This window comes from Antedon bifida, chromosome 10 (genome assembly GCF_963402885.1).
Source record: "Antedon bifida chromosome 10, ecAntBifi1.1, whole genome shotgun sequence".
Lineage (NCBI taxonomy): Eukaryota > Metazoa > Echinodermata > Crinoidea > Comatulida > Antedonidae > Antedon > Antedon bifida.
Genome location: NC_136235.1, coordinates 9,035,941 through 9,063,485, shown reverse-complemented (window position 1 = coordinate 9,063,485; position 27,545 = coordinate 9,035,941). Strand labels below are relative to the sequence as shown.

At 34.0% G+C, this 27,545-nt stretch overlaps 4 protein-coding genes across 12 annotated transcripts in view; 2 read left to right on the top strand and 2 right to left on the bottom strand.

The window, feature by feature from the left end:
- Positions 1-7,705, top strand: part of LOC144853800 (nuclear cap-binding protein subunit 1-B-like) — a 30,496-nt gene extending 22,791 nt beyond the window's left edge. The window contains exons 16-19 of the mRNA XM_078711636.1: positions 1,884-2,099; positions 2,750-2,872; positions 3,886-3,999; positions 5,122-7,705. Of these exons, the coding sequence (XP_078567762.1) occupies positions 1,884-2,099; positions 2,750-2,872; positions 3,886-3,999; positions 5,122-5,235 (567 nt within the window). The 3' untranslated portion in view covers positions 5,236-7,705. The remainder of the gene's footprint in view (positions 1-1,883; positions 2,100-2,749; positions 2,873-3,885; positions 4,000-5,121) is intronic.
- Positions 1-27,545, bottom strand: part of LOC144853804 (peroxisomal carnitine O-octanoyltransferase-like) — a 159,707-nt gene that overhangs the window by 83,133 nt on the left and 49,029 nt on the right. The gene's annotated exons all lie outside the window — the stretch shown is intronic.
- LOC144853929 (uncharacterized) lies at positions 11,343-13,929 on the bottom strand. Its single transcript, XM_078711796.1, has 2 exons — positions 12,435-13,929; positions 11,343-11,552 (listed from the first exon to the last, which is right to left on the bottom strand). The coding sequence occupies exon 1, from the start codon at positions 13,912-13,914 to the stop codon at positions 12,778-12,780; it is 1,137 nt and encodes a 378-aa protein (XP_078567922.1). The 5' UTR covers positions 13,915-13,929; the 3' UTR covers positions 11,343-11,552; positions 12,435-12,777.
- Positions 23,759-27,545, top strand: part of LOC144853814 (signal-transducing adaptor protein 1-like) — a 45,887-nt gene continuing 42,100 nt past the window's right edge. For all 9 annotated transcript variants that reach the window (XM_078711657.1, XM_078711656.1, XM_078711662.1 and 6 more), the window contains exon 1: positions 23,759-23,978. In XM_078711657.1, coding sequence (XP_078567783.1) covers positions 23,898-23,978 — 81 coding nt within the window. In that variant the 5' untranslated portion in view covers positions 23,759-23,897. The remainder of the gene's footprint in view (positions 23,979-27,545) is intronic.

The window sequence follows — 27,545 nt, the reverse complement described above, 5'->3', positions numbered from 1 at the left end:
TAATTTTTTGGTTTAACCAAGTATGTAAATTTATGGGTCCTTGGGGATAAACTTAAAACCTTTAGATATAGTATTGCAATACTTTGATAATACTGTAAATACGTATTAACCATTTTTTGTCATCATTTGAATCGCAAAATTCTTACTGTAAGTGTGGGTACTGTTAGATATATAAACACATATACAAATAAACTTTATTATTATGTGGGTAGGCCCTACTGTTAGTCGCATTTACCTTTATCTCTTTCTACGATAATTGTTTCTAATAGCTGAAACCCGGTTTAACAGCTCGAGTACAACATCATAATTTTGAAGACAGGCCGAGTTTCTTTAAGAAAAAATACTATTTTGATGGATTTAATATATGTTTATACAAATGTATTGATTTCTGATGAATTGAACATTCCAATCTGTCAGTCTCAGTATATACATATAATATACAAATAAACTTCATTACTGACAGTTGCTTCTCAACGTTCGTATTACTTAATAATTACTAAAAATATAAACGTTGTAGTGGTGTATCGTTACATGTACTTTACTATTTCAATCGACTATGACAGTGATAGTTTTTAAAAAGTATTAAATCGCAAATGTTTTACTGTATTTTAGTGGTATATTATTTATAGGCCTATAAAACATGAAAATATACTGAGTGGATAAAGAATATATTTAAAAATTGTTCCTCTTTGTACCCATCCTCTTCCCCATCCCTCAACCATAATGTTATATACAAAACACAAATTGGGTTTGTTTAAATGAGTCCAAATCAAAGTTTCTCTTTCGGAAGTAATTTCCAGGGTGCTAATTTTAGTTGACTACATAAATAATTGTGTCTATTTATTCGTTTCTCTAAATGACAATATTATAGTCCTGCGTTACGTACATTTTTAAAAAAATGGTTTTTTTTATGCTGAAACTACTGTGTATTCGAGAACCATCTGTGGGCACGACCTAGATGGTACTCGAGCGAAGCGAGCATACCATTTAGTTATAAATAATAACACAGTAAAACATTATCGTAATTATCACTGTCATAGTCGATTGAAATAGTAAAGTACATGTAACGATACACCACTACGATGTTTTTATTTGTTGTAATTACCGGTAGTAATTAATACAAACGTTGAGAAGCAACTGTCAGTAATAAAGTTTATTTGTATATGTGTTTATATATCTAACAGTACCCACACTCACAGTAATAAATTTGCTTCAAATGGCAACCAAAAATGGTTTATGTATTTATTGTCAAAATTTGTTATACACTACTTATAACAACTACAGTATTGCAATACTATATCTACTATTAGACCTAACGGTTTTAAGTTTATCCCCCAAGGGACCATAAATTGACCAAAAAAATTTTACTTGCCAATCAATACGTTTGTAGAAATGTATTCAATCTATTAAAATAGTATTTTTTTTTAAAATTTGGTTTGTCTTCAACATTATGATGCTGTACTCGAGCTATGAAAAACACTTATTGTAGAAGGAGATAGGTAAATGCGAAGTATTCTTGTATTATTGTGTGCGGGTATTTTTCAAGATACCACGATCGTAAAACACCCTTATTTGGGCCAAATCGTTAAACAGGGTTCCATCAGGTGGTTAAAATTAGTACCAAATGTATAAATCAACTTCATATCAAAATTCTAAAAGTAACACGCGATTTACCTAACTTTGCCCCTATGTAAATTTATATATAGATGCATTATTTTTACATCAAAAATTGCAGGTCTAGCGTCTTTAAATTTTTTTTTTTAACTATGGGATCTAGACCATTGCACCCTTTGCCAGCCAATTTATAAACAAAATAGATTTCGCAAATTTGATGATCTAGCCAACATTTTCCTTATCAGCAACTTATTTTTCTTGTGTTTTAGATGATAATTGTACTAGTTGATAAAATGCTACGAACCCAGATAGTTGAGTGCGCCTCAGTAATCAACTGGCTGTTTTCAGTTGAAATGCGAGATCAGTTCACATGTTTATATATGTGGGAAATTTTGCATGCAACCATTCGTATTATGAGCAATCATGTGAATAAGCTAGAGTCAGAAGTTGAGTCAGCACTTAAAAAGCAGAAGAGAGGCAACAAGGTAAAAATGTTGAGCAACAAAGCCCCGATTATATATATATTTAATAATATAAACACCACAGGTACAGGTCATGGAGCTAGATCATTATGTAAACCTTGACACGCCCATTCATTCATAATTTAAAACAAAAGATTCCAACTCTATTATTTGACGAACAATAGTTGCGCTTTCTGAGGTTAGGCGTTGTCAGTTTGTAAATTATTTTTTTACAGTAAAGAAAATACATTTTATGCAGCCTAAAAGAAAGTTAAAATGTAATGCGTCTTAACTTTATGAAATAGGTGGGATTCTTTTCGAGATGGGCTTATTTTCGAGATTACTTTTGAAATGAAAGCTGTAAATTTGTAAATTGCTGCTACAATATAAATATGATTGACATTCCCTGCCAATTTTACATATTTGTCAAGGAAGCAGACAAGAAGAAGATACAATCAATTAAGTATCATTTGGAAAACAATACATTGAGGCTTGATTGTTGAGATAATTATTAGGGTTATTATAATATATTGATATAACACAATCATACATTTCTATTTCTTTTACTTTTTGCAAACCACAGTGCGGGCTTCTTTTCAAGATATGTTTTAATGTACGGTATACAAAATATACTTGTTATAATGATCAATGTTGTTATATTGTTTAATATATAGGACTCTGATATTAGTGACAGTGAAGAAGATATGGATGCCACAGAATCCCATCTGGAGGGTCTGCAGGAAAGCTTAGAATCTGCTCAGAGTGACCAGAAGAATATGTTTCTTATTATATTTCAGGTTAGTCATTTTTACTAATTTAATTGCAAATTGTTAGCACAGTAGTTCAATCTCAGGAATTTTACTTCTTGTTGCATGTGTCCCCGACAAAAAATCCAGTGTTTTTGAGGGAAGCAAATTTTTACCACAAGAACAATAGCTGCAATCTTTGTGTCTGTGGAGCTTTTTGATTTGCATAAGTACTCATGAACTCAATTACTTGCCCCTTAGTACCACCAAGCAATTCATGTATAGACTTCTTTATATTCATTCATTTTGTTGTTTGTGTTCTGTAATATTTTTATATTTGAGTATTGTCCATTGAAATGCTCCTTGATTGTGTCCAAGTATTTTTTTTCTCGGACATCCTTTCTTTTTTTTTCCATTAATGTTTGCTGTTAAACATAACTCTTCTCATTACATGGCCGAGGAATCTAAGTTGTCTTCGCTGTACAATGTTTATTAATTTTCTTGTTGTAGTTCTTTGCAACGCTTTGATATTATTTTGCCTGTTATCAATTTTATGTTAACTCCACCTTTCTTAGGAGATATAATTAATTGCTTTTGAAAGTTCTGATTATTTGTTTGTGTTGTTGCTTACCTTCTTGGTGTTAATTTTATCAAATTTGTTATATGTGTTAATAAAGAATTGAATTGATCATTTGAAATATGTGCAAACCAATGAGGAATCTTCAGAACTCTCTTTAAAAACTACATCTCTGCTGCTTCTAACCTATTTCTCATGGCATTGCTTATTGTCCATGTTTCACAACTATATAGTAAGGTTGACCAGACATACGTTTTTAACACACAGTCTAATTTGCATGCAAATCTTTTCACATTTTAAAATACTCTTTTATTTTATTGTATTCATTCTTTGCAATGGCAATTATGGCCTTAATTACTGTATCACACTTTCCGCCTGTTGTGTTAATGCTTCAAAGGTATTTGGTACTTTGAACTCTACTCGTTCCATCAACTATAATATCACAAGTAGTACATATATTAATGTAATTATACTTCTTTTGTTATAGCGTTTCATCATGACATTGTCAGAACATATTGTTCAGTGTGAAAATAGAAATGTTCCATTTCGTACTCCTTGGTTTAATTATGCCATACAGCGATTAGCTGAAATTTTCACAATGGTAAGTATGAGTTGATTGCCTGGATTATTATAAATGCTATCGTTTATTATGTGAGTGTGCATCTAATGGAAAGTTTTCTATAGACACAGTTGACTATGCTTATTTAAATTAGTATTTTCTATAGGCATGGACATAGTTTACTTAGCCAATAGTAATTTTTTTTTTCAGCTGTGCCGATAAAAAACTTTACATTTTAAAGCATGGTCAACTGTATTCACTGACTATTGTGTTGATAGTCAGTACCTAGATAACGTTATATTATTGCATTGTTAGTTATTTTCTGCATGATAGTAATAATATAGATAAATTTGAGTAATATAAAAAATATATTTCAACCTCTGCCTCTAAAGCTTAGTTTTATTAATTGTTAATATTAACACCATAGAGGTAATACATTTTCAGTTGTCTCCATAATGATTAGAATACCCTAATAAAAATAAACTTTCTCTTTCTCCTCAAATTTACAGCATTATGGATAACGACATCATTTTTGTTATCAATATTTAAATATTAATGCAAGTTCTCTCCCCTAATTTTCTAATCTATTTCTAAACAAGCTATCCATTTTGTGTTGCCTTTTTTCTATTAAATTTGTCATTGTATCAATATGAAAGTTTATCAATGATAAAGTATTCAATTAAGATAATGTTATCAGCAATGATATGTGTTGAAATTTAAACCTTTGCCATGCATTTGTTATAAATAAAGTAGCAGCAAGCAATTATAATTGTTGAAAGTTAAACCTATATTGCATATGTTTTTCTTTATATTGTATAACAAAATATATTCATGACTTCTTTGATAATTCAATGATCGTGAATCTCTCATAGTAAGGCTGAATTATTGAAATTACTGAAACATACCAATTTGCGATCTGATTGGCTGATGTAGGAAAAAGAGTTACTGAGTGTTTGTCAAAAAAATGTTTGTTGTAATAGTCAAATTAAAATAATGGTAAAAATAGGTCATTTATTAAATTTTGAGACATTTTCATACCAAACAAAAAATTAAAGAACATCAATTGAATTTACCCATTTTTACCCGATTATCAATTGTAGGTGATCGATCATCTATCGTTTAACACTTCTTAATTGTTTTTTTTTTTTGTCCGTTTTTTTGTAGCACTACAGCCAAGTGTTCAAATACATCAATACTCTGGAAAGCCTCATCTTTACCAATGATATAGACTCCAACATCTTACAAGTCTTCAGTCAGTTCCGCTCAATGACATCATAGTGTATAGCTTTTACCATTCCCTGTATTGTCTACTTTTATTATGCCAATGTGGCTATCATTGTACAAATTTAGTGTTCAGATAAAGCTATAAAGCTACGTTCACACTGAGCCCAGATTCCGGTCCGGCCTTAGTTAAGGCCTACCTACTACTAGCTAGCTAGATTTTAAAAAAATAATAAATACATTTAACTACAGCTTCCTACCTAGCTAGTACTAGCTTTAGTAGCTAGGCTAGTACTCTAGCTGGGGGCTATGTTATAATATAATAAATTAATAATAATGCTATAATAATTACTATGAATATGATTTTGAAATGAAGATTCAGATATAGGTAATTTATTCATTTTACTTTTAATTCAGAAATGGATGTCCATAGTTACAAAATCAATTGCGTAAATAATTTTAAATAAAAAAGGCACACACATACAAAAAATAACACCGGTATCAGATCATCTATCTCAGGATCTCTCTCTAGCCTGGATGATTCAAATGATGATACCATATACATTCTATCATTTCATTTTTGCTAGCTGACATTCTCTGTAACAATGAAAAAAACAGATTTTCTTAGATATTCAGCAAATGCTGAATTTACATGCTAGTGTATTGGCTCGAATACATAAAGATCTGATTGACGCCTAATGTCATCATCATCCCTTAGATTATTACAAATGATCTGGCCAAGATAAGTTACAGATGTAACATAGTCTAATTCAATATCGTTTAAAACAGTCCTAGCATTACTCGTAGCTTCCGCACCTTTGGGCAAAACAACATACACATAGACTTTTTTGCATTGTAAAGAATATCATTAGTATGCGCACAAAATTGTCATAAGCCCATGAGGGTCTGTAAACCAGAAGCTGTGGGTGCCAACAGCACCATGTCGTCAGCATAACTGAGACAGTTTAACTTATTGTTATTAAGCTCACAGCCAGCTTTAGCCTTTTTTAGAATAATATTCAGATCGTCAATTTACAGGGTGTACAAAAGCGGTGACATGACACAACCTTGACAAACACCATTAGTAACATGCAATCTATTCTTTAACACTAAACCCATTTTTCACAATTTTTTCTCCGGCCAGTGTGAACGTAGCTTTAAGGATAACAGGGAATATTGTGATCAAATTTGCTTGATACAGAGTGCATTGGGAAGGAGATGCTATGGATACATAAATTCAATAAAAGAACTAGCAGTATTCAGGGCTTGCTAGTTCCAAGGATTGATTGATTGATACAGTAGCTTACTTCCTAAGTAATTTATGTGTGTAGCATATCTTAGAATAGGTCAGTTATTATTGTTTATAAAGAATAAAGAGCATGTACACTGTATATAGAGCTGCATCTCATTCTCATCAGGAAGTTATTCACATACACTTGGAGATAAACATTTTTTTCTCTGTCTTCTATATGTTTATTTCCTTCTTTAAAAGAATTTTACTATATACAAATAGAACATTATTGTTTCCTCTTGTTTTCCTCTGTACAGTTTGGCCTATTATACAATTATTAAAATTATGATTGTAATTTGTATAGTCAAAAGCAAGGTTGATATAATGGTCACTTGCAAGCTATTGTAATTATGTGTAAATGAACTGTTGAAAATAACTGTTTTGTGTAACGTTACTAGGTTAAGTATTTGGAATATTTGTTATTTTTACTTTAGAACTCATTATCATTTTAAAAACTGCAAAGAATGTTCACATAGTATTGAATACAGTGTCCACATTGAATTGACAGAATTGTTTGTACACCTAATTTACTGGGTAATTATTATGAATGAAAGTGTCATCATTTTGTAAGGGATGTAGGAGTGGAAAGAGGATTGGATTGACTATGGAATCTAAGTGAATATAGATGTTGTTATTCATTGGTATTTTGGAAATTCACAACTATTCTCGTATGTTTATAGACAATTTCTTCCCATGTCATACTAAAGCTACTGAAATGTTTGATGAAATATAAATCAATCTTCATCAACACTCACTTCTTTGTTTGCTTGTTTGTCAAGAACTAAATAGTGTACAGTATTTTGTTTGTTTGTAATTTGTTTAAATATTTTTACTTCTTTTTTTATAATTCATACTTTTTATTATTTTAACCTAATAAAATATTATTTTAAAACTGTACAAATATTGATATTACAGTTTAGGAATTTTTAATTAATTTTTTTTTTGGAGGATGACTACTGATGGACCCAAAGAGACTAGAAACTTATTTGCATATATTTTTTGATGAATACCTAATTAATTAAAATCCACATTCCTTGGGATTCCTATAGGAACTTGTATTGTCTGCCTGTTTCAGGGCCGTAGCCAGCATGAAGCAGACATCTGAAATTTTCACAGCACAGATCGTCATGTTTTATATTAATAATTATAAGTATCTTTGCCTTGTTTTTTTAGCACATTTTAGTTTGTAAATTTGTTGTTATTTTCTAAAAGAATTAAAATAAGAACCAAATGGAATTGTGTTTTATTTCTATACCAAGCAAATGTATTTTGTCTCCTAAAAATTATACCATAGAATAGAAATTGTAATTAAATAACATCAAATAATTCTTCAATTTAAGAGCAGTTGTCTATAAATATCAACCTTAAGGTGGGCAAGTAAAAAAAATAGATTTTCTTTAAAATTTGCACAGTGGAAGAGGTTTGGTTGAAACATGCACATATAAAACTAGAAAGCCACTCCCGAGAGTACATACCTCCGTCTACTGTAACATTCTCCTACATAAGATTTCTCCAGAAAAATATATAAATCCAAAATACTGATAAAATATGACAATGCTGTGGGTATCAGTGGCTGGATCTCAATGGAGATACAAAAAAAAAAAGCGAAAAGCTAAATTAAAACGATAAAGTAAAACAGCCAGAAAAGTTAGCAGAGCTTTCGGGCAACACTAGCCCTTCATCAGTGCAAGTGAAGGTACTTGGACAAAGATAGATAGATATATCAGGCAAGCACTGCCTGAGTGGACAGGTATAAAAGAAATAAAACAAAAGAGGGTGGAGATAGTATTTAGTAGAAAAGAAGATAGCTGGGTAGATATAAACAATTTAGGAATTAAACCGTCTAAAAAACAGCTTAAATGGTGGTTAAAATTGAAAATGTAGGTAGTCAATGGAGTAATTTTACCAGTTTGGTTACTCTTAAATTTTTCAGTACAGTCAACCAATGAACAAGATTTGTCGCAAAGGTGACTGCCCAAATTCTGGCTGTCATGAGAGTTAAGATATTGCAATAACTTTTTGAGTAAACAAACTAGCCCACTAACACTTGGCCAAATCAAAATTGACAAACAAACAAACACACAAACCAACATTTTCAATTTGGCCAAGTAACAAACAGACACACGATCGATTACATATACCTTAAATTATTTTTGATATCTGTATCTTGTTGTAATAATAACAGCCATTTTTAAAATTACAGCATTTTCTTGTAATTTTTCCTATTATTTCACTGTAAAGTAAGGTAAACGTTGATTTCTTACACAGATTGTTGAAATTTAATTTTTAATACAAGATGATGAAAGACCTGTAAACAAATTGAAAGCATAAAATGGGAATGGACCATACCATTTGTTTTCAATAGGGGTGTTTTTACTGGTGGTAAAAAATCCAATTTTGGCCAAAGTTTGGAGCTTCACAACGTCTATGGTAACACTTGAATTGCGTTGTTCTTGATTATATATATTATATGGACCTTGTGTTAATGAATAAATGGCAAAAAACTTTGCGGAATATATTTTTGTTATACTGATGTTGTCACAAAAGTTATTTTTCTGATTTCAAGATATGTTATTTGTAAAGTAATGGCATACAAATTGAACTGAATTCAAATCAAAACATCAATCAAACATTAAAACCAAAATGTAGAGCAGACATTACTCTACATTGATATAAAGAATTAAATGTTTGAGCAAGAAAAACTTTACTTATTTTTTATTAAACCCTACCCAAAATTTTTAAATAATCTAGAACTCAGTGTTTTTTTAACTTTTGTGTGTACATATTAGCTATAAACATGTACAGTACATAATGATGCCTAAATGAATCAGAGTTTATATTTTATATATGAGAATGTTAGATATTTAAAAAATAATAGTCTTAGCATATTTTTAAAATAATATTTACATGTTTTAGATACGGAAATTTTCATTATTTAAAAAAAACATAACCATATTTCCTTATGTGACGTCATTAATTATATAATTACAATCAAATTACATCAAAATAAAGGGACATTGCTTTATACATTGATATCGCCACTACACAAGGAAAACTGCACTTACAGATATTTGTATTACCCTACCCCAAAATTGTAAACAATTCTGGAATTGATTGGTATAATTAGAAATGCGTTAAAATCCCACCTTAGGGATGAGAATATTTAATGCTAATGATTTTTGTGTTTACTGGGTGTAGGTAGGCATACGTACATAAAGATACCAAAAATGTACGTAGTAGACCTCTCATAACCAATGTACTACTGTCTTTTGTTGCTTGTAATCCCTTCACTACTTCAGTGCTCAAACCTGTGGCCATGTCAAGAACTTAATGACAAGATGTTGAGGTATCTCCTGATTTGTTAATTATAATAATATAATAGACCACTTTCATCAGTCTGTGTGCAAGGCTATCACACAATTTTCCTTGGAGTTGTGTTTTCTATAAATATATTTGGTTGGATGGAACAACTCGGTCACCATGTACTTCATTTGAGTGAAAATCTAAATAACTCTTGAAATAAGATACCATAAAGCATATTACACTTAAAATCGACAGTCCCTTTCTTTTTTATGCAAGTTTATGGGCAAAAAATAAAGAATACTAAAATCAAACATTGAAAAGTCAGGTTTTTAAAAAAAATAATGTTTTAGCTTATAAACAATTTAAAAAACAGTAACTCAAATACAAACCCATTGACTTCCAGATAATGGGCTTCCAGTTTACGATACTTTTTTAAAATTATGATTTTATTAAGTTAATCATTTTTCGTTTCCATAAATTTTTTGTCAACGTGAATATCTATGACATTAAAATGGCTTATTCAAAAAAAAGTTTGGGGGTCACCTAAGCCTTTAAACTTTAACCTAGTGTTTCCAAAAGAAAGCACAGATTAAATTCACATTTATATTTGTACTTAATGTATTCTTATTCAAAATCAAGAGCATCTTGATTGTTTACTACTTGTGGCAATTAAGAGCACCTTGATTGTTTACTACTTGTGGCAAGAGCACCTTTATTGTTTACTATTTGTGGCAAGAGCACCTTGATTGTTTACTACTTGTGGCAAGAGCACCTTGATTGTTTACTACTTGTGGCAAGAGCACCTTGATTGTTTACTACTTGTGGCAAGAGCACCTTTATTGTTTACTATTTGTGGCAAGAGCACCTTGATTGTTTACTACTTGTGGCAAGAGCACCTTGATTGTTTACTACTTGTGGCAAGAGCACCTTGATTGTTTACTACTTGTGGCAAGAGCACCTCGATTGTTTACTACTTGTGGCAAGAGCACCTTGATTGTTTACTACTTGTGGCAATAGCACCTTGATTGTTTACTTCTTGTGGCAAGAGCACCTTGATTGTTTACTACTTGTGGCAAGAGCACCTTGATTGTTTACTACTTGTGACAATAGCACCTTGATTGTTTACTACTTGTGACAAGAGCACCTTGATTGTTTACTACTTGTGGCAAGAGCACCTTGATTGTTTACTACTTGTGGCAATAGCACCTTGATTGTTTACTACTTGTGGCAAGAGCACCTTGATTGTTTACTACTTGTGGCAAGAGCACCTTGATTGTTTACTACTTGTGGCAGCAACAAGTCTGGCAAGAGCACCTTGATTGTTTAGTACTTGTGGCAAGAACATCTTGATTGTTTAGTACTTGTGGCAAGAGCACCTTTATTGTGTACTACTTGTGGCAAGAGCACCTTGATTGTTTTACTACTTGTGGCAAGATCACCTTGATTATATTTGTAACCCGAGTTTCTAGCAAGAAACTAAAATTTCCAAGAAGTATTAAATAATCAAATCAAGGAAAACGCCTTATAAATTAAAAATGTAGATTTATTCCTTTGACATCAGCTTGTCGGAATTTACATAAAACCAATATTATTTGTTCTCAAGATAAAACATTAAAGTGTCCACAAAACTAAAAGTTTATATTAAAATTGAGTCTTCAGTTGAAACAATTCCGACTTGAAAGGTTCCACAGTAGAGTAAATGTTATCAACGAAATGTTCCGACCAATGGTGTAATAATTGCAATAATGATTCGTAAATTTCAAAAGTAGTGTTTTCTCATCTAAGAAAAGAGAAAATATATACATATACTATATAACTATAAAACAATTTAAATCAAATATCATTTGGTACATAATTAAAATACCACAATGTTTGCAAAATAACCTAGGCTATGATAGACAATTAAACAAAATAAAATATAATCCGTCAATACCATCAGGTTCGATTAACACTGATTGGTATATGATTATTCACACTACTCATTAAAACAATAGTTACATTATATAGTTAGAGGTACTTCGTTTGGTAAGTATGCTAATACTTGATACCAATATAACTACATTGCAACGCAATGGATAATAGCAATAGCTATTCAAACGTGTGTCTATCAACATATTAACCTGACTATTATAAACTCAGGATGGTTAATGCATCCATTCAATAAACTAAATTATAAAGTAAAAGGTAATTAAATGTATAAAAATAAATGTCGCATATAAAGCGGAAATCAAAAATAAGTGTATAATACAATAGTATCAATTCTACAATCACACTCCAATTGTCTCTAGGTCAATCAATACCAAGAGTGTACTGCCATCTAGTAAATGACCCACATTTACCAGAATCGTCCTGATACACTCATAAAATTAAAAGTATTAGCAAAAGCAAGTTAATCACTTCAAGACCCTTTAACTTAAAACGGGAGAGAACAATGTGTGATTGCAGAACCTTACTTTACAGTAACATAAATTACCAAGCGCAATTGCAAATGGTATCACAAAAGTTATAAAATATAATCAAAGTTAAGTATCACATAACTAATCTAAAGCATTGAGCCAATGCAAACATAATGCATAAACCTAATCTTCATAAGCTTAAATCTCAAATTAAGTTATATTAACACATTTGTTAAACATAAAATAATATAATTGATAGTTCTTACCTAAGAAAAGAGCCAAAATATGAAAAAGTGACTTCCTTTAAAGTTGTTAAAAATGTATAGATGTTTCTTGTGAGCAGGCACAAGTGGAAGTGAGGTATAATCATCAGAAATGAGGTATAATCACCTTAGTTGCCTAGCAACTTGGCAAAACACATTCCTTACTTCCCAAACAGTGGTCACTTTGACCCACTTGGGGTAACCTTTGTTGCAATTAAGCTGCATTCTTTTCTACTGACCTATAAACTATATTTATATACATTGTAAAAACAGATACATTCAAATGAATAAAATCAAACAGAAAGATATAAGAAAGATATAAATGGTAAAATATATTCATAAAAAATCATAGGGTTACAACCTCCCCTCTTGAACTCTGCGTTGTCCCTAACGCACTTAGAGAATTTGCCAGACCATAGAGACTGGTGGCTACTCTGCTATACCAGGTTGGATTTCCAAGATGATCATAGTTGAGTCTTCGAGGCACTTGACGGTTTCTGACTGGCCTGCTGTATTCCTCCGTTTCTACAGTGATGTCGTCACCTTGTTCTGTAACACTTTCTGGTTCATTGGTTGTTTGATCACCATCATCAGACTCAGACCTCGTTGTTGTGTTAGTATCACCACTAGCTGTGTCTGCAGTTTCTACAGGCACTTCAGTATTGTTTTCACACTGAACTCGCTCCTCTTGTCCACTACTAAAATCTGTGATTCTCTTTATAACTGTTCTAGGCGTGTATTCAGAGGCATCCATATTTGGAAATGTAGAAGGTACTATTATAGGCCTACTTGGAGTTTCTTGTAGATACGGTGGTGTAAGTGAACCCGCTATGCTGCTATCCTCTATTTCAGAATTATCATTTTGTACAGGAGTAGCATTGAGAACATCAATGTGCTCAGTTTCACTTGCCTGATCATTTGCATTATCTACAGGAACTGATATAGTTACATCTACAACAGATTCATCATCTTCATCACTGGAACAAGAATTTTCATTCTCGGTTGTATTCTTTGTTTGTGATCGGGTTTTTGGTCTTCTAGCCTTTTCTGGAACTGGACTGGGTTGTCTCACTTCTGTGATGTAACCAACAGGAAGAATATGATCCCGATGCAAAGTTTTAGCTTGTTCATTACCTTTTTCTGGTTTAAGTCTGTAAACTGGAAGGTCTGAAAATTTCTCTATAATAATAAAAGGTTCAGGTTTCCAACGGTCTGCAAGCTTATTCTTTCCTTTAAGTCCTAAGTTTCTGACTAGAACTCGGTCTCCTGGTTGCAGAACTGCATTAGCTATACGGACTTTCTTATCGTACCTCCTTTTGTTAGCATGCCCAGCCTTTTCTGACTCATTTCTTGCCATATCATAAGCTTTCTCAAGACCTTGACGAAGATCTTCCACATATTTGCTATGACTACGATTTTGGTTTCCATCAGGGTGCAAGTCGAAACAAATATCAACTGGCAAGCGAGCTTCCCTTCCAAACATAAGAGAGTAGGGTGAAAATCCGGTACTGTAAGTGCTGTTTGGTCCTTTGTCGGAAAAGCTTGGGCATACCTGGTGAAATGATCGGTCACTACCAGTATCGACTTCTTACCACTGCTATCTGGCTCAAGAGACAGAAAGTCCATACAGACCAACTCCATAGGTCCATTTGTTTTAATATTGTGTAGCGGTGCACTTTTTGAAGGCAAAGATTTACGTGCTAGGCAACGACCACAATGCTTGACCCACTCTACCACCTCTGTTGACATCTTCGGCCAATAGAATCTCTCTCTAACTAACGCTACTGTGCGTTCAGTGCCATGATGTCCTAAGTCATTATGGAGCATTGTCAAAGCCTTCACTCGGTAAGCCTTTGGTAAAAGGAGTTGTTCAATTTTACTACCGTCTTGAGGTCTGGTAATAATACGGTACAGTACATTATCTTTCAATGTTAATTTGGCATATTCTCTGCAATAACGAGTAAGTTCCTTCGACGCGTTGTTTGTTATCTTTGGCTTCTGACCTGATTTTACCATTTCTTTCAGTTCCTTTAACACATAATCAGCATCCTGTGCTTCACTCCAGTTAATAACATCAGTGAGGGATGTTTCATTACTATACATCTCTGGAATACACTGACTACTACCACCAAGACAATTTGCATAAGGTAGTGTGTCACTTGAATTGGTAACAGCTGAACGTACCCCATATACCGCATTTATGACTTCTTTAGGTGAGATTTCACTCACTCGCGTTTGTAGATTCTCTTTAATTCTCATCTGATCAACTTCATCTGCCGCATTAGCATCAGAAGCGAGAGGTCTGCGGGACAATGCATCCGCATCTTGGTTAGTTCTACCAGGTTTATATTGAATGGAGAAGTCAAAGTTAGCTAACGCGGCCAACCATCGGTGACCTGTAGCATCCAATTTAGCTGAAGTAAGAACATATGTTAATGGATTACTGTCAGTCATTACCTTGGTACCTTTTGCATGGTACAAAAGATCCTTAAATTTATCAGTTACGGCCCATTTTAATGCCAGGAATTCAAGTTTATGTGCTGGGTAATTTCGCTCACTCTGGCTCACTGTCCGACTAGCATATGCTACAGGTTTAAATTTGTTGTCAACTTCCTGTAACAAAACTGCTCCAAGACCATCACGGCATGCATCGACATGAAGTTGGAATGGCTTGGTGAGATCAGCATATGCTAAAACAGGTGCAGATGATAATCTAGTCTTAAGTTGGTTAAAAGCCTGGTTACATAGATCAGTCCATTGATTTGAGAATGGTTCAGAAGACTTCTGTAACCCGTCATGACGTACTTTCTTTGACGTTCGACCATGCTTAGGTGAGAAGGCATATTTACTGGCTAATGAGTGAAGCGGAGCTGCAATTTTCGAGTATCCTTCAACAAATCGTCTATAATAACCTGTTAGGCCAAGGAAACTTCGTAAGTCCTTAGCATTCCTTGGTGTAGGCCACTCTTTAACGCTTGAAACCTTTTCAGGATCAGTCTGAATTCCCTCTTCGCTTACTATATGCCCAAGGTATGTTACAGATTTGCAAAAGAACTTGCACTTCTCTGGAGAAACCTTGAGGCCAAACTCTTTTAAGCGATCAAATACTTTGGTGAGACGATTTTCCATCTCCTCTACTGTCTTAGAAAATACAATAATGTCATCCATGTATACCAATGCTTCAATAAAATTCATGCCGGACATACAAGATTCCATTAATCTTTGAAAAGTAGACGGTGCACCTTTAATACCTTGAGGCATCCTTTCGAATTCATAAAAACCAATTGGGCAAGTGAAGGCGGTTTTCTCCTTGTCACTCTCGCGCATAGGAATTTGATAGAAACCGGACTTAAGATCAATTACAGAGAACCATTTGGAACCACTGAGACAGTCGACAGCATCTTGTATCAGGGGTACTATATATTGGTCTGGCACAGTCCTTGCATTCAACTTTCTGTAATCGACGCACATTCGTAAGGAGCCATTTTTCTTTCTGACCAAAACAATTGGTGAGGCATATCTGCTCTTTGATGGTTTGATAATTCCATTACTTAAAAGTTCGTGAATATGTGTTTGTAAGTCAACTAAGTCGCCTGGGGATACCCTTCGTGTCCTCTCTCGAAAAGGAGTAGTGTCGTTCAAGTTGACTTCATGCTCAGCATTAGAGGTCAATCCAAGGTCCCATTCATGTTTGGCAAAAACATCAGCCCTTTCCTGGAACCTGCTAAGCATTCGGCTTTTAACATCTACTGGCACTTCAGATCCCCATTCAAACGGTAACTTACTGATGTCATTTAATTGTTCTGGGATTTGAGAAGAATTAGTTGAACAAGGGTTAGTAATGCTGCTAGGGATAATGGCTTCTGCTAGTATATTATTTTTATGTACATAAATATCTTTTGAACTGCTGTTTTTAACATCTATATTTACAGTGACACGTTTTCCTCTGGGTAATTTCTTAAGGCAAATGGTTGAATTTAAATGTGCATTGACTTTGTTATTTGTATCAATCAATACTGTGACTTCATCGGTTGGCTTTCTGACTACCGCTTTAACGCTCTTGGTGGTACCAGCAGCAATAAGCTCACTACCAGCTGACCGTATAATCATGGTTTTCTCTTGGTTATCAGCATTGCGATATATAGCTGCACAACGTGTATTAATGAAGAGTCTTCTCAGGTATTGGGAACCAGCCCTTTTCTTACATTCCTGACGGAGTTGATTGAACAATCCTGTGTTGGTACCAATAATTACTTCATGTGAATTTTCAGTGTCTGGAACGACTAAAACTAGAACTTCAAAATTCTTATTGGTGCCAGCAAAAGTTTGAGGGAAAGCAATTCTAACCTTGGTCCATCCGAGATATGGTATTTTGCCACCTCCACCATGCCATAAGACTAAATCTGACAAAGGATGCAATGTCTTTGTAAGCTTCATAAAGACTGAATTATTAATTGTAGTGACTTGTGAACCACTATCCAAAAGGCAATTATGTTTTAACCCATCAATGAAACATTCTTCAGTCACACTCTCCCCCACCAGTCCATTGGGAATATCGGTAAAATTTGGAGCTAATCGTTCTTCTTTGACATCTGACTGCCCCCCTTCAAATGTCCGTTGGAGTTTCCCTGGTTGTGCAGATGGCTAATCAATTTCTCGTTAACTAATGCGGCATTTACTTCTTTGGCACAATTACGTTTAATATGGCCATCTTCGCCGCAGTTGTAGCAGAATTTAGGGAAGTCAGATGGTTGTCGTCGTCCCCTACCTTGCCATTGGGTCTTTTGTTGATGTGGTTTTGATTCTGGTTGCGATTGTTGACTTTGTTGCTGGGTATGAGCACTGCCTAGAGTCGATTGTTTTAACATTTTCTCAATTCTGCTCATTCGCTCAATCAAATCGTTATTTTGGACTGAATGAGATGCAGCCACTGCGTTGCGGCTTTGCCCTTTAGCCTTCATCTGTCTATTTGATGTTTCTTCCTCCCACCGTCTCACTTTTCCTAGTAGGGTAAGATATGTTGGTGGTGCTTCTTGTAATTCTCTTAAACGCAAGTCCACTAACAGCAATGGTTCGAAGATGTTGCCCCTTATGAACTGCTTTAGAATTGCGGCATTCATCCTGTCTTCTGATATACCTCCCTTTTGCAGAACATGTCGTAAAGAATCCTGCAGTCGTGTGAGGTAATGTGATGGCGTTTCCCCTGTCTTTTGCTCAATCGAAAGGAATTGGTGGAACAATTCTTCACCTGTAAGCGTTGAGCCATACACTACCTCCATAGCTTGGAGATAATCTTTTGCTGAAGCTGATGGGTTTTCTCGCCGGAGGTCATCAATAACATCCAACGCTGGAGAACGGAGTGCCTCACGTAGTCGCCTTTTCTTTTCAGCTTGTGAAACCTCTGTCTCCGATTCTTCAATAAGGGCCTTTGCCTGTGTCCTCCATACATGATATGGGTCTTCGTCTTTGCCTTTGTCAGTTCGGCCAGAGAATACTCTAAGTTTTCGGTAGTTTACTGACAGTCTAGCCACATTTAGCAATTCACTGTGATGAGTTGAATGACTTGGTTGGGGTGACGTGGAGGGAAGTAATGATGAAAACTCTTCTACCCGTTTGACTATAATCGTAAAATTAATCGTGTCATCTTCTTCAGAGATTTCAAATTCTTCTGGAATGTTCATATCTGCTGTTTTCAATGACAGTCTAGCTAATATGAAAGTTTTCTTGAAGTCATGTTTGTCGATTTCATCTCTTCGTTTTATCTCTTCGACTGGCAGAGCACCACACAAATTTCTATATAGCCTGTGAGTAGCCACTGTTGTTCTAGGCGCAGACAGTAAAATTGACCTATCAATAGGGTAACCTACTAGATTAGCCCATTCTAAGGCATACTCTATTAATTTCGACATCTTGGCTCTTTTTAACTACTTAGAAATAAATAAAACCTACTTATCAGAATACTGTAATTACAAGACGTAAATAATGGTGATTAACCACACACACAATAGTAATAAAATATATATTACGTTTCCCGGACGAGCCCCCAATTTGTAACCCGAGTTTCTAGCAAGAAACTAAAATTTCCAAGAAGTATTAAATAATCAAATCAAGGAAAACGCCTTATAAATTAAAAATGTAGATTTATTCCTTTGACATCAGCTTGTCGGAATTTACATAAAACCAATATTATTTGTTCTCAAGATAAAACATTAAAGTGTCCACAAAACTAAAAGTTTATATTAAAATTGAGTCTTCAGTTGAAACAATTCCGACTTGAAAGGTTCCACAGTAGAGTAAATGTTATCAACGAAATGTTCCGACCAATGGTGTAATAATTGCAATAATGATTCGTAAATTTCAAAAGTAGTGTTTTCTCATCTAAGAAAAGAGAAAATATATACATATACTATATAACTATAAAACAATTTAAATCAAATATCATTTGGTACATAATTAAAATACCACAATGTTTGCAAAATAACCTAGGCTATGATAGACAATTAAACAAAATAAAATATAATCCGTCAATACCATCAGGTTCGATTAACACTGATTGGTATATGATTATTCACACTACTCATTAAAACAATAGTTACATTATATAGTTAGAGGTACTTCGTTTGGTAAGTATGCTAATACTTGATACCAATATAACTACATTGCAACGCAATGGATAATAGCAATAGCTATTCAAACGTGTGTCTATCAACATATTAACCTGACTATTATAAACTCAGGATGGTTAATGCATCCATTCAATAAACTAAATTATAAACTAAAAGGTAATTAAATGTATAAAAATAAATGTCGCATATAAAGCGGAAATCAAAAATAAGTGTATAATACAATAGTATCAATTCTACAATCACACTCCAATTGTCTCTAGGTCAATCAATACCAAGAGTGTACTGCCATCTAGTAAATGACCCACATTTACCAGAATCGTCCTGATACACTCATAAAATTAAAAGTATTAGCAAAAGCAAGTTAATCACTTCAAGACCCTTTAACTTAAAACGGGAGAGAACAATGTGTGATTGCAGAACCTTACTTTACAGTAACATAAATTACCAAGCGCAATTGCAAATGGTATCACAAAAGTTATAAAATATAATCAAAGTTAAGTATCACATAACTAATCTAAAGCATTGAGCCAATGCAAACATAATGCATAAACCTAATCTTCATAAGCTTAAATCTCAAATTAAGTTATATTAACACATTTGTTAAACATAAAATAATATAATTGATAGTTCTTACCTAAGAAAAGAGCCAAAATATGAAAAAGTGACTTCCTTTAAAGTTGTTAAAAATGTATAGATGTTTCTTGTGAGCAGGCACAAGTGGAAGTGAGGTATAATCATCAGAAATGAGGTATAATCACCTTAGTTGCCTAGCAACTTGGCAAAACACATTCCTTACTTCCCAAACAGTGGTCACTTTGACCCACTTGGGGTAACCTTTGTTGCAATTAAGCTGCATTCTTTTCTACTGACCTATAAACTATATTTATATACATTGTAAAAACAGATACATTCAAATGAATAAAATCAAACAGAAAGATATAAGAAAGATATAAATGGTAAAATATATTCATAAAAAATCATAGGGTTACAACTATTTATTTTATTTATTTTCAATCTTTCTACATAGCAAAAAAACAAACATAATATAAGTATAACAGGGGAGTAGCGGAAAAGCAAAAGTATAAAACTGTCATCTTGTGATGTGCTTGACCAGCCCCTGTCAACTTGAACGATACAATAAAACCGACATTTAACAAATTTAGAAAAATACATAGAAAAATATGGTATAATAAAATGTTAACAAAAGTGTTATAAAAATGCAATTGCTATCTGAACAATCTGATTGTGTACAAGTTAAAAATTCTGATTGTATAAAAGTTAAAAATTCTCATTGTATAAAAGTTAAAAATTATGAATGTATAAAAGTTAAAAATTCTGATTGTATAAAAGTTAAATTCTGATTGTATAAAAGTTAAAAATTCTGATTGTATAAAAGTTAAAAGTTAAAAGTTAAAATTGTTTACTACTTGTGGCAAGATCACCTTGATTGTTTACTACTTGTGGTAAGAGCACCTTAATTGTTTACTACTTGTGGCAAGAGCATCTTGATTGTTAACTACTTGTGGCAAGAGCACCTTTATTGTGTACTACTTGTGGCAAGAGCACCTTGATTGTTAACTATTTGTGACAAAAGCACCTTGATTGTTTACTACTTGGGGCAAAAGGGCTATTGATTGTTTACTACTTGTGGCAAGAGCACCTTGATTGTTGACTACTTGTGGCAAGAGCACCTTGATTGTTTACTACTTGTGGCAAGAGCACCTTGATTGTTTACTACTTGTGGCAAGAGCATCTTGATTGTTTACTACTTGTGGCAAGAGCACCTTGATTGTTGACTACTTGTGACAAGAGCACCTTGATTGTTTACTACTTGTGGCAAGAGCACATTGATTGTTGACTACTTGTGGCAAGAGCACCTTGATTGTTTACTACTTGTGGCAAGAGCACATTGATTGTTTACTACTTGTGGCAAGAACATTTATTGTTTACTACTTGTGGCAGCAACAAGTCTGGCAAGAACATCTTGATTGTTTAGTACTTGCGGCAAGATCACCTTGATTGTTTACTACTTGTGGTAAGAGCACCATGATTGTTTACTATTTGTGACAAGAGCATCTTGATTGTTTACTACTTGTGGCAAGAGCATCTTGATTGTTAACTATTTGTGACAAGAGCACCTTGATTGTTTACTACTTGTGGCAAGATAACCTATGAGTGTTTACTACTTGTGGCAAGAGCACATTGATTGTTTACTACTTGTGGCAAGAACATTTATTGTTTACTACTTGTGGCAGCAACAAGTCTGGCAAGAGCACCTTGATTGTTTAGTACTTGTGGCAAGAACATCTTGATTGTTTAGTACTTGTGGCAAGAGCACCTTTATTGTGTACTACTTGTGGCAAGAGCACCTTGATTGTTTTACTACTTGTGGCAAGATCACCTTGATTGTTTACTACTTGTGGCAAGATCACCTTGATTGTTTACTACTTGTGGTAAGAGCACCTTAATTGTTTACTACTTGTGGCAAGAGCATTTTGATTGTTAACTACTTGTGGCAAGAGCACCTTTATTGTGTACTACTTGTGGCAAGAGCACCTTGATTGTTAACTACTTGTGACAAAAGCACCTTGATTGTTTACTACTTGGGGCAAAAGGGCTATTGATTGTTTACTACTTGTGGCAAGAGCACCTTGATTGTTTACTACTTGTGGCAAGAGCACCTTGATGGTTTACTACTTGTGGCAATAGCACCTTGATTGTTTACTACTTGTGGCAAAAGGACTATTGATTGTTTACTACTTGTGACAAGAGCACCTTGATTGTTTAGTACTTGTGGCAAGAGCACCTCGATTGTTTAGTACTTGTGGCAAGAGCACCTTGATTGTTTTTTACTACTTGTGGCAATAGCACCTTGATTGTTTACTACTTGTGGCAAGAACACCTTGATTGTTTTTTACTACTTGTGGCAATAGCACCTTGATTGTTTACTACTTGTGGCAAAAGGACTATTGATTGTTTACTACTTGTGGCAATAGCACCTTAATAGTTTACTACTTGTGGCAAGAGCACCTTGATTGTTTACTACTTGTGGCAAGAGCACCTTGATTGTTTTTTACTACTTGTGGCAATAGCACCTTGATTGTTTACTACTTGTGGCAAGAACATTTATTGTTTACTACTTGTGGCAGCAACAAGTCTGACAAGAGCACCTTGATTGTTTACTACTTGTGGCAAGAGCACCTTGATTGTTTACTACTTGTGGAAAAGGCACCTTGATTGTTTACTACTTGTGGCAAGAGTACCTTGATTGTTTTACTACTTGTGGCAAGAGCACCTTGATTGTTTACTACTTGTGGCAAAAGCACCTTGATTGTTTACTACTTGTGGCAAGAGTACCTTGATTGTTTACTACTTGTGGCAAGATCACCTTGATTGTTTACTATTTGTGGCAAGAGCACCTTGATTGTTTACTATTTGTGGCAAGATCACCTTGATTGTTTACTATTTGTGGCAAGATCACCTTGATTGTTTACTATTTGTGGCAAGAGCACCTTGATTGTTTACTATTTGTGGCAAGATCACCTTGATTGTTTACTATTTGTGGCAAGAGCACCTTGATTGTTTACTATTTGTGGCAAGATCACCTTGATTGTTTACTATTTGTGGCAAGAGCACCTTGATTGTTTACTACTTGTGGTAAGAGCACCTTGATTGTTTACTATTTGTGGCAAGATCACCTTGATTGTTTACTATTTGTGGCAAGATCACCTTGATTGTTTACTATTTGTGGCAAGAGCATCTTGATTGTTTACTACTTTTTTTTGGGTGTAAAATGGCATACACTCAAATAAATGACCCTCATGAAAACAAATAAAATAGATTACCAGAAATAGAAATATGTTATAATATAGCATTGTGTGTGTTTAATATTCGAATGGTATTATAAACTGGCACTTTTCCCGGACTATCGAACTTTTGAGTGGAAATCCGGCATCTACAGTTTTTGGGGAATTAGTGTAGGTAGTATTGAATTTGATCACATATCATTTTCCAATCTGATTTTAAAATCGATAAAGCACGGAAGTGGTGACATTCAATGGAATTTTCACCTAGTTTTGTGACATTTGAATAGTGTGTACTGAGTTGTTTGTTTACATGATAAATCAGTCAAACATGCAACAATAGATTGTAGTTTCTTTGGTTATTTAGGGGAATACCCATGGGCTACGTCATTTGAAGGTCTCGTGTTACGTTTAAACCGTGGGAAGTGGCTATCTCATCTCAGTCCCCGTTAACCCCATACAAGAACCAACAAAAACAAACTATACTTAGTGCCAGATATTTTTTTGTATCGGAAACAGGACTTATAGTCTTTTTCACTCTTCGCTGGTATTAAATCGTGTTTTGTGAAAATTGTGGGGCTAATTTATATGTCAAATTAATTAATCAATAGCGTATACATTGTGGTGGTTTTTTTTCAATGATTTTTTTTAAATAAAAACAATTATTATTATTTTTGTTCTTTACGCTCGGCCGGTCACGACTGTTTAATTAAGAGATTAATTTATAGATTGCAATACAATAATAATAGTAATACGGTAATTTATTGTTCTTATTAACAACAACCTTTTCTGTAGTAAAGAAGAGGCCCCAAAATGTAGAATGAACGAGTCCATTAAAATAGTTTGTCATTTCCGGGTTCGTCAGGTCATTTTAAGGAAAACAATTATTTTCGTTCACATTCATGTGTGGCTGTCTAGGTGGTTGTAGTAAGTCTTTGGCTCAGCGGAAGACAATACTATCCGGAGGATTTGATTTTTTACATACTTACGAAGAATAAATTTATTTGTTAAGGTGTAAGCTAATAACATTTGGAATTATGGCCCAAGGAAGTAGCTATATGAGCGCAGCATATCGTTATCATGAAGGCTTTTTAGAGAAGAGAGGGCCTAAAGATAAGGTAAGTCTCTGCTCAAACAACAAGATGGACGATAAGGAGGTTTTTTAAAGATTGATTTTCATTCTATTCTGTTATTGAGACATGACAGGTTAACGTATCACTGATTAATACTAATAGCAGGCCTAGGACACACACCATTCCATGCCTGATGATCAGCGAGATCAGAGTGGGAGGACCAAGGGAACAGATGATGATAATTGTTTTCTTGGCAGAAAAACACAAGCAAAACAATACACACATAATATTTACATTCGTGATCAACTTGGAACTAACAACAACAACAACAACAACAACAACTGATCAGCAATATAAAAAACCTAATGTCATGACCTATCTTTGAAACTCATTGTTGTATAGTCTAATATCGCTAGGTAAGAATGAACACTACTACGACCGACCCCACCCACCAGCATCTACATTCTTTATTTAGAATGGAAATTGGTCTGGCGATTAACATGATGAGTGATGACCATTGATGCTGGTGTACAGTCATATATTATTATGAATTTGAAGGAAAAATTTACATGTATCAATCAATAAATACAAAAGTAAAATATTTAAGCATCTTGGCAACTACTCGGCAATGTTAGCTCACCCATCCATGCGGCTGCGATTGGCAACTACTCGGCAATGTTAGCTCACCCATCCATGCGGCTGCGTTAAAGTTTTTTAGGCTGGCTAGGCCTGATTTACCGTTCAATTTTCCGTTTCTCTAATATACAAAATCGGTTTATTCTAAGTTGTATATACATTTTACGCGGTTAGGATTCCGGCACCGGAACTCAACTGCCCACCGTTAGGGAATCCGACACGCTATTGCGCATGCCCAGAGCGAAGTAATTATAGCTTGCACTATTACTAGTGCCACAGACCGCGCACAACCACACCACCACCGAGAGTCGGAGTGTTAACTACGGATTTACTGTAGCCTAGTTAGTCGTCGCGCGAGAGGATGAAACTTGGCCTATAGGCCAATACATGAATTAATAATTAAAATACGACTAGTACGCCACACGTTAAAATAATTATTATGATTTTGATAAGAATCAGTATCTATATATGTATGTATATATGTAATTTTATTAGACAGAGGAAGTATGAAGTTCGGAACGGGAGAAAAACACAGGCCTTCCCTCCTAGTGTCGAAACGAGCGATGCGCCTTTCACGTCGATTTCACGTCCTCTTTCTCTGCCTGTTATGAATCAGGGGTTCATACATCAAGGTAGAAAGGAATGGACTGTCTACTATTTCAAGAAATGTACGAAAGTGAATAGCGTAGCATTGCGACCCAGACTTTCTGAACAGTTCTGTTTTTTTCACATCCGCGCGGCGGCTGCCGTCAACAAATCAACTTGTATACGATTGCATGTTATGTACAGTATAATGCGTATAGGCCTATATGAAATCTTTTATTTTGTACTTGAAAAATCATAAAACTAGTCATGTAATTATATTTATAATTCATAATTATATGAAGTTATATATATGAATGAAGCAGCCACTTTTTTAATTACGAAATAAATATATAGTATAGCCTAGAGGCTAGTTCGCCGTGGCGTAGCTATTTAAAAATGATCAATTGCTGTTAGTCTGTACATGGAGGAAAAAATTCCTCCATGGTCTGTAGAGTATAGAGTCGCTGATTCCCTCGCTCTGGGCATGCGCAATAGCGTGTCGGATTCCCTAACGCTGGGCAGTTGAGTTCCGGTGCCGGAATCCTAACCACGGCGTACATTTTATTCTGTTAAGTTATTTATTAATATTACTTGCATTATTTATAAATGTAGAATATTTATATAAGTTTAAACAGTACCCATCCGACCATTGGCAATATTTGTTTTTAATTTTTTCTTTTATTATAATGGTTGATTAGAATTACTGTGACGCTAAGTACAGTAAGTTATGAAAAATGTATATTTCTTACTGCTATACTAATTGTCATATGTCTTTGTAATTCTGATTAAAATGTACATTCCAAATTGATTTTAGCCCCCATGGGTCTATATTGACTTCAACAACCAGTTATTCAATTTTGTCTTTTAGTAATCATAGAGATTAATCAATAGGCAACCGTAAACATAATGCACACAATTTGGTCAGTATTATGTAATCGGGTTTAATTATTTATACACATACATGGCTGCTATTTATAATTAAGCATTGCTGTTGATAGGCCTGCAGTATGTATGTTACGCGCAATTTGAAATTTCAAATGCACAATTTCAAATTAACATACTATAATATACAAATAATGAATGTTTATGAGTGTAATTAATGGTACAAATAATGGCATTTGATGAATGATGAAAGGTTAAAGACCCCTTCCCTACGTTTTTTAGATCTAATTTAAGATCACAAACTATATTTAATGTAAAAATAATACTATATGGTCCTATTGCGATAACTTTTTTCGTCTTTAAACGGTTAAAAATGTGAAAAATAAGTCGATTCTAATAATTATAGCGGCCCGCTATAAATCCCAAAATGCATTGCGCGCGGATTGATATTTTTGTTTTTCTTCTGTAATTCACCCACTTTTCGATCGATCGTGAGGCCAAAACAAATGGAAGATTCCTAACTTTTCAGCGAAAATACCGGGTTTTCCCAAATTTGTATCAACAGAGTCTGGCAAAAATAGAAAGACAATTAATGCAGCAACTATACAACGTTGGACTAGGTATATAGCTAGCGTACGATGTTCGTACGTTACCGATGTTTACCAGCTAGGCCTACAAAACTAAGCCTAGCTAGGCTAGGCCTAAAGACCGTCCACGAGAGGTCAGTCGCCGCGAGCTTCTTGGGTAGTGCATTGTTTATCACTTTTATCATAATTTACCATAAAACGTACATTTAAGACAAGGAATGACATGGTTTAATGTTTTTAAAGTAATATATATGTATTATTTTTACAAAAGGTAACACATTGTAGGGAAGGTGTCTTTAAATATCAACTGGGCTATATAACCTTTCATCTCATGTAACCTTTCACCTCATGTATTGTGTGCATGAAGTGAATGATGAAAGGTTATATATCAACGAGGCGAAGCCGAGTTGATATTTAACCTTTCATCATTCATCATTATTTGTACCATTAGACGAATATAAAACATTCATGTTTATATGTTTTATATAACATCTAAATAGATTCCTGTCATTTGAATCAAATAAAAGTTAGCTAGTCAACAAAGCCTACATTTGATTCACATTGATTAAAATAGTAATATTTGGTTTTTAATAATATTATATTAAGTGTTATATTTATATGTATTTTATAAACACACCTACTGTACTTTAGTGTTAATTATGTCAACAAAGGACCAAACAATACTAGGCCTAGCAAGGCTAAAACGCCTAGGCAAGGCCTAGACTAGCAGACCTACTGTCTGTAGTACTAGCTAGGCTGAAAGGCAAAACTTTGACTAACAACTAGAACTCATCTAGGCTATTTATGTTTTTTCAACGATTTCACATCTTGTAGAGATGTTCCCATTAATTAATCAAAATCCTACAAACGATCTAAGCTAATTAAATGCCTTTTTGATTAAATTAGTACATAGTCCTGTATC